The following is an 8,021-nucleotide window of genomic DNA, read 5'->3' as shown; positions in this document are numbered from 1 at the left end:
CAGAATTGGATTCATCTCGTTTCAGCCCAGCAGGAACACAAAGCCCTGCAATCAAAGTCAGCATTCAAAGGACTCCAACAAAAGACTTCTCAATCTCAACATGTGTTGAACGGACCTGCGTTGATCAAGGCAGCTTGCAGCAACACAACCAAGAGCAGCCCAGCAGCCATGCCTCCCTCCTTCCAGTGAGCAGATGTGAAGACATTGAAGCACTCACTCCAGCTTTTATAGCAGTTGGCAAGTGCCCCCATCTGATGGCAATCACCTCTAATTGTGGCCCAGATACTAGGTTAGCAGGTTCACACTCCTTACCGGTGGGTGGCGCTAATGCTCCAAGAAGTTGCTTGCAAACCACCGCAGAACGCAATCAGAAGAAGTCTTCAGTGAGTTTCTTCTGGTTCAAACTTTTCAAAGCAATGAAGTTTAAACATGATTGGATTTGAGAATATTTCGGATAACCGCACAATATCTCGTTTTCTGCCAGTTTTAAAATCCTCACAATTTAATGATAACTTTTACTTTTCCATGAAAGTATTTTAACACTGCTCCGTCCCTCAGGGTACTTTTGCTACTGTTTTTTTCTCCAGGAATTCCATCTTCTGCCCATGTTCCGAAATCATGCATGATTGATTGATTTGATATTTTTTATTTAAAGACAAAAGAGTCCATAGGTGTGAAATGTTTTTGATTGATGTTGAGCATAAAATAAATCTTATGGGCCTGGGCACAGATGTCAGGTGGGCGTGCCTGGCCTGCGAGTCAGGCTTCCTTCAACTCCTAAATCACCAAGTGGTTGCCGGCGGTGATAGTTGGCTGCTGGGACAGCGGCGAGATCCTGGCATCCTCTTCGGGGAACCGGCTGATAAGATAAGATAATCCTTTATTATTCCCTCAATGGGGAAACTCCTAGCCTCTGGAAGCCTCTGCATGTCCAGTCGGACATTTCTCAATAAATGGCAATCATAATAAGGTCCCCTGCTCTACAGGGGGGAGAATAAGAAAAAAAAAATCCAAATGAACAGATGCAGAGATCCATTCATCTACTTGCCTAGGTTTTTAATATTTTTTCTACAGGCTGGTGTGAAATTCATTTTATTAAGAGCAGTCCAATTTGATCATAAGGGGATTGGAATCATGTCTTAACGGGCAAAATGTTAAACATGTACCCTATCTTCGATGCAAAATTTTTTTAAAATAAAATGTAAATATTCAACCTTATCTTTAAGTACACAACTGTTTTTTTTTGTTTTTTTTTAAGTTTAAGAGTACGATATAAGTTTGGGTGGAATTTTAAGGAAATTGTGCTGAATTTATAGATCATTCCATAGCAAAATTGAAAAGGTTTCTCACATCTGAAACAGCTTTTTGTTTCAAACCATTGTGTTGACCCTAGACAAGTCACAGGACAAAGTCAGTCCACTTTTAATGCAGAAATTAAGTGTGATCTCAGAACATTTGTTCTGCCACCATTTAATCTAAACTATAGCACTTTGTCTTATAACAAAAATTCAACAACAAGTATCATGGTGAGGAATTTATTATGAGGACAAACACTGGTACATGAACATTTGGGCTCTTCCATGCTGTCAATCATGGAGATTACTACAAACTCTAAACATTCACACCTACAAAACCATCTGTCGCATCAAGGGTCATTTGGTCATTCTGGAAAGCCAACATTTCTGCCAACTGGTAGTCACTGCTCAAACTGACACTTGGATCGTTTTCTTGGTTGCTACTAATGTATTTAGGCTGGTGGCCCTCGGTCATGTTGTAGCTGGAGTCGTCCTGCTGGTGGCCCTCGGTCATGTTGTAGCTGGAGTCGTCCTGCTGGTGGCCCTCGGTCATGTTGTAGCTGGCATCGTCCTGCTGGTGGCCCTCGGTCAGGTTGTAGCTGGCGTCGTCCTGCTGGTGGCCCTCGGTCATGTTGTAGCTGGAGTCGTCCTGCTGGTGGCCCTCGGTCATGTTGTAGCTGGCGTCGTCCTGCTGGAGGTCCCTGGTCATATTGTAACTGGCGTCATCTTCCTGGAGGTCCCTGGTCATGTTGTAGCTGGCATCGTCCTGCTGGTGGCCCTCGGTCATGTTGTAGCTGGCGGAATCTTCCTGGAGGTCCCTGGTCATGTTGTAGCTGGCGTCATCTTCCTGGAGGTCCCTGGTCATGTTGTAGCTGGCGTCATCTTCCTGGAGGTCCCTGGTCATGTTGTAGCTGGCGTCATCTTCCTGGAGGTCCCTGGTCATGTTGTAGCTGGCAGAATCTTCCTGGAAGTCCCTGGTCATATTGTAGCTGGCGTCATCTTCCTGGAGGTCCCTGGTCATATTGTAGCTGTCGGAATCTTCCTGGAGGTCCCTGGTCATGTTGTAGCTAGCGTCATCTTCCTGGAGGTCCCTGGTCATATTGTAGCTAGCGTCATCTTCCTGGAGGTCCCTGGTCATATTGTAGCTGGTGGAATCTTCCTGGAGGTCCCTGGTCATGTTGTAGCTGGTGGAATCTTCCTGGAGGTCCCTGGTCATGTTGTAGCTGGTGGAATCTTCCTGGAGGTCCCTGGTCATATTGTAGCTGTCGGAATCTTCCTGGAGGTCCCTGGTCATGTTGTAGCTAGCGTCATCTTCCTGGAGGTCCCTGGTCATATTGTAGCTAGCGTCATCTTCCTGGAGGTCCCTGGTCATATTGTAGCTAGCGTCATCTTCCTGGAGGTCCCTGGTCATGTTGTAGCTGGTGGAATCTTCCTGGAGGTCCCTGGTCATGTTGTAGCTGGTGGAATCTTCCTGGAGGTCCCTGGTCATGTTGTAGCTGGTGGAATCTTCCTGGAGGTCCCTGGTCATGTTGTAGCTGGCGTCATCTTCCTGGAGGTCCCTGGTCATATTGTAGCTGGTGTCATCTTCCTGGAGGTCCCTGGTCATGTTGTAGCTGGCGTCATCTTCCTGGAGGTCCCTGGTCATGTTGTAGCTGGCGGAATCCTCCTGGAGGTCCCTGGTCATATTGTAGCTGGAGTCGTCTTCCTGGAGGTCCCTGGTCATATTGTAGCTGGTGTCATCTTCCTGGAGGTCCCTGGTCATGTTGTAGCTGGCGTCATCTTCCTGGAGGTCCCTGGTCATGTTGGAGCTGGTGGAATCCTCCTGGAGGTCCTTGGTCATATTGTAGCTGGCGGAATCTTCCTGGAGGTCCCTGGTCATGTTGTAGCTGTCGGAATCTTCCTGGACGTCCCTGGTCCTGTTGTAGCTGTCGGAATCTTCCTGGAGGTCCCGGGTCATGTTGTAGCTGGCGGAATCTTCCTGGAGGTCCCTGGTCATGTTGTAGCTGGCGGAATCTTCCTGGAGGTCCCTGGTCATGTTGTAGCTGGCGTCATCTTCCTGGACGGCCGTGGTCCTGTTGTAGCTGTCGGAATCTTCCTGGTGGTCCCGGGTCATGTTGTAGCTGTCGGAATCTTCCTGGAGGTCCCTGGTCATGTTGTAGCTGTCGGAATCTTCCTGGACGTCCCTGGTCCTGTTGTAGCTGTCGGAATCTTCCTGGACGTCCCTGGTCCTGTTGTAGCTGTCGGAATCTTCCTGGAGGTCCCGGGTCATGTTGTAGCTGCCGGAATCTTCCTGGAGGTCCCTGGTCATGTTGTAGCTGGCTGAATCTTCCTGGAGGTCCCTGGTCATGTTGTAGCTGTCGGAATCTTCCTGGAGGTCCCTGGTCATGTTGTAGCTGGCGTCATCTTCCATGAGGCCCTTGGTCATGTTGTAGCTGGCGGCGGCGTCATCCTGGAGGTCCCTGGTCATGTTGTAGCTGGCGGAATCTTCCTGGAGGTCCCTGGTCATATTGTAGCTGGAGTCGTCTTCCTGGAGGTCCCTAGTCATATTGTAGCTGGCATCATCTTCCTGGAGGTCCCTGGTCATGTTGTAGCTGGCGGCGTTGTCCTCCTGGAGGTCCCTGGTCATGTTGTAGCTGGCGGCGTCGTCCTCCTGGAGGTCCCTGGTCATGTTGTAGCTGGCAGCTTCTTCCATGAGGCCCTTGGTCATGTTGTAGCTGGCGTCATCTTCCATGAGGCCCTTGGTCATGTTGTAGATGACTGCATCTTCCATGAGGCCCTTGGTCATGTTGTAGATGGCATCTTCCATGTGTCCCTCGGTCATGTTGTAGCTGTCGGCATCATTCTGGTGGCCATTGGTCATGTTGTAGCTGGCGGCATCCTCCGTGTGGCCCTTGGTCATGTTGTGGTCCAAGTCAGTCAGCCCAAGCGCAAGATCAAATTCGACTGCCACTTCTTCAGTTTCAAGTAGGACTAAAAAACAAAAGCAAACATTCATTTCATCTTCACATTGAAAACTAAAGTGTGTTTAAGCAGCACACCACCATGGGGTGCCTTTATGCAAGCACACCTACCGTAGAAAAACTAAACCTTTGTCAACTTAGTAGGTTCAGATTTACGAAGTAAAATAAAATGTTATGAGAGAGGTCACCTCTCATCTTTTCAAATGCCAGAATAAAATGATTTGTTTTACTTAAAGCATTCTACATTATTGATCCTTTAAATCACAACTTGAAGCAAACAAGGTTGTCTCCTCATATTTTCTAAAGCGACTCATTCTGTAGTAACCTGGTATGGAGAAGTGAAGCAACCCTACTTACCTTCTTGCACCAATTGAAACTCCAAAGACTTGAGGAGTTTATACACCCTCTGAAGCGAAACATCAGCTGAAGACACACCGTTTTCAGCTGCTCCAGGTGGAAAACAAAGGCCTGCAGACACAAATTATTTCCAGCATACAAAATGGCAACAAGAAGAAAGAAAAGCAAAAGCAAACTGTTACTCACCAATATCTGTTAGGAGGGCATGTGCCAGAACCGCAAGGAGCCAAAGATGAGCCATGGTTTCAGGAGCGCTTGAATGCTGATCATCCACGTGAGCTTGCTTTATAGCAGGTGACAAGTGTTCGCAGGTGTTCAGATTGGCTCCAAGCCGTCGCATCACCTGTCGCACCCTACACACACACACACGCACACACACACACACGCACACACACACGCGCACACAAAAAGGTCAATTTAAATCTCATGAGCATTTTCAGGGTTTTGTTATTTGTACATTCATTTCATATATTGCTTAGATTAGAAGACCTTGAATTAAATTCAAGGACACACCTTGGATTCTGCATTTCATTAAAAAGGGAAGAAAACAGAAATATTTTGGGTGTTTTTGAGATTTTTCAGGTGCTCTATCTGTTTACTTGTACTCCAGCAATTTGAAAACAATATACCTTATTTTGGTGATATTTTTTCGAGCTGTATGAATCCGAAAAAAATATTCCAATAAATGATCTATTGATCCATCTATCTATTCATCTGTCATCCATGTCAACAGACCTTTGCTCTCCCATCCAAGCTTCTTTGGAAAGCAGAGTTGTGAGTTGTGCAGACTGAGGGATCACCATTCAAGTGCGCTTTATTGCTTTATACTTTATTTTTAAACCATGGGCCTAAAAGGTACAAATCAAACAACACTAAAACAAAATGGGTAGTTGTACCACAGAGAGGCATATTGGTAGAATAGCAATCATTTTTAATATCATATTCCTCAAACCAAACTCATAGGTGGAGAAACATTTCCAAGCCTTTGAACAGGAACCTTTCTTATTTGTCGATCGGGTACATTTGTCGTTTCTGCTGGTCAGTATATGCCGTGGCTTTGCTCCTTTCCATTTCTGTATCTGTCCAGGTAACGTAGCGGTTGCCCGTGGGGGTATTTCACTTGTGGGGGATGGTACACTGGAGGACGAATGAATTCAAACACTGGCTCCCTCATGTCTAAAGGTGAAGAGATCACAAATAGGACGTGATGCAACTTGACTTGATTTGCACGCTACGGTCCAGTGTTGCTCACTGAGGGTGTCGTGGAAGGTGCCGGTGACCGCCTCATCCCATTGGCACTGAAAAAACGCCAGACCCGCTGGTGTCATGCAGTCCTGGTGCTTTCTGTAGAAATCCACTGTCTTGAACGTACGCTCTGCAAGTGAATGACTAGGAGAAGAAAAGAAGGAGGAGCAACAGTTGTTTACAATTCTGGGATGTCATTGTCTGGCCAGGCCATGCAAGGCGACGGACGGCTGTGTGCAAGTTGATCACCATGGCGACGGCTTCAAATCTTCCTGGAAGTCAATGGGCCCCTCCTGCTGGAAAAGAACGTAAATGTAGCGGTGGAAGCCCGTTCCTCTTGCGGGAAACGGAGGTAGATAGTCACATAGTTCTTCTCCAGCCTCTACCGCTCCACCTGGTATGTTCCCGCTGAAGTCACATGTCATTTAGCGTGATTCGCTGAGGTACGCAACTGGTGAAATCGAATCGACGTGGATTCATACGAAAGGACTTACACGAGCCAGTGCAGGTATTCCGCTTCATTATTGAGAAGATGTTCATCTGAAATCCACAAAAAGATGACAATAATCCATCCCTGTATTAGCAGTAGGTGTGTGGAAAGGGGCCGCCTGACCAGGGGAGGTGAGCAGGAGGGTCCAAAGGGAGCCTTCATCCGCATTGAAGCTGACCACAGGAGCAGATGCTGTCTGATGAACAAAGGAAAGCACACGTTGAAAAAAGAAGAAGAAGAAGAGTCGCAAGAACTCATCGCTGCACTCTTTCTACTTGTGTGGGTGTTAGTTGATTCCCATAATGCACTTGACCGCTCGTTTGTTGGCCGTAACCGATGCGCAGAGGGATACGAGGAAGAAAATATGCCATGGGGAAAAGATCCCTGAAGACCCCATAGTGGTCAGCCAGTCTTCTTATATGAAAGGGACCACTGTTCGTCTCCCACATTTGCTGCACTTCATCCAGAGATATCTTGACTGAGGAAGAAAGAGACAATCAAGGTTCATGGAAAAACCATCTTCTCGCACGACCGCTTTCTATCAAATGATCCATTCAAACAAGCAGCCACACTGGCACCAATGGAAATCATCTCGATTGAACCTACACGTGCGTAAACGACACGCTCTCTCCAGTTGGACATCTTTCTTGTTCTCCTTCACCCTCTGCCTCCTCTCCTTCAGTTGAATGCTTCTGGAAGGTCGATGACCAGGGAGGCCGATGTTCACCCGCGTGGCACCTGACCAAACACAAGGGGGGGGGGGGGGGGGGGGGTCACACCATCAAATACGACGGCCAAAGCTGGCTGGGTACACATTCATTCTCACCATGTTCGGGATCTTCTTTCTCCAAATACGCTCGGTAGGTCTTCCACCACACCGGCTTGTTCTTGGCCTCTTCAGCTCGTCTGAAGTAGCGATTGAAGCTGCGGTATTTCTCTATCGTGTCAATGTTTTGAACATCAATCTCGTCATTCGGCATTGGACCCAAAGGAGGACGCTGTCGACAGAGGAACGCTGTTGAGTGCAAACACAAATATGATCGTCAGTACTGTAGTGCGAAGTCATGTCGTTCCGTTTTCCCCGCATACTTCTCCAGTATAATGAAAAGTAAACATAGCACTATTAAATGAAGTCGTTTCTAAACCATCTATTCACATTTAAGGAGGAGTCCAACGTTTTCCATCTCTTCCTCTATTCGTCTTTAAGTATTTTGATGACATTTTGCGAGTGATTGGACAAGTGACTGGTGTTTACTATACAGGACGAGCCGAGCCATTGAGTGTGTCAGTATGATTTGACCCCACGCAGCATGGACACACGAAAAAGCCCAAACACATATCGACAAGTACCCTATTAAAGGTTAAATGAAGGTATCTTCTGTACCTGTTGTGACAAAACCCATCGCATTATTGACCCTTAACTCAAACCAATTCCTTAGCACACCGGAGGATATCGAGCGCAGCGCCATCTTGGCTGGGGAATAAATCTACGGTGGCCGAGGAGAGTCAGTGGTATATATAATACGAAATAGATATAACCACTAAATTACTGCTACATTACAGAGCTCTCCGTGATGTAGTGGATAAAGCTTTTGCCTTGTGTTCGGGAGAACCGAGTTCGAGTCTCACACTATGCAAACTTTAGCTTAAAGAATACTTTGTGAGGGGCTCGAA

The 8,021-nt window shown here is 47.0% G+C and overlaps 1 protein-coding gene across 2 annotated transcripts; it reads right to left on the bottom strand.

The window, feature by feature from the left end:
• Positions 1–5,420: 5,420 nt before the first annotated feature.
• On the bottom strand, positions 5,421–7,852 carry mrpl38 (mitochondrial ribosomal protein L38). 2 transcript variants are annotated; one of them, XM_061264918.1, is made up of 9 exons: positions 7,732–7,852; positions 7,174–7,362; positions 6,954–7,085; positions 6,623–6,825; positions 6,471–6,543; positions 6,352–6,397; positions 6,107–6,265; positions 5,865–6,001; positions 5,421–5,788 (listed from the first exon to the last, which is right to left on the bottom strand). In XM_061264918.1, exons 1-9 carry the CDS (start codon positions 7,814–7,816, stop codon positions 5,652–5,654), a joined length of 1,161 nt encoding a protein of 386 aa, XP_061120902.1. In that variant the 5' UTR covers positions 7,817–7,852; the 3' UTR covers positions 5,421–5,651. The 2 variants fall into 2 exon arrangements, with proteins under 2 accessions (XP_061120902.1, XP_061120903.1); XM_061264919.1 differs by having other exon boundaries at positions 7,174–7,345; positions 7,732–7,834.
• Between the last annotated feature and the right edge of the window lie 169 nt (positions 7,853–8,021).

Source organism: Syngnathus typhle, linkage group LG18 (genome assembly GCF_033458585.1).
Source record: "Syngnathus typhle isolate RoL2023-S1 ecotype Sweden linkage group LG18, RoL_Styp_1.0, whole genome shotgun sequence".
Classification (NCBI taxonomy): domain Eukaryota; kingdom Metazoa; phylum Chordata; class Actinopteri; order Syngnathiformes; family Syngnathidae; genus Syngnathus; species Syngnathus typhle.
This window is presented reverse-complemented; position numbering and strand designations above follow the sequence as displayed.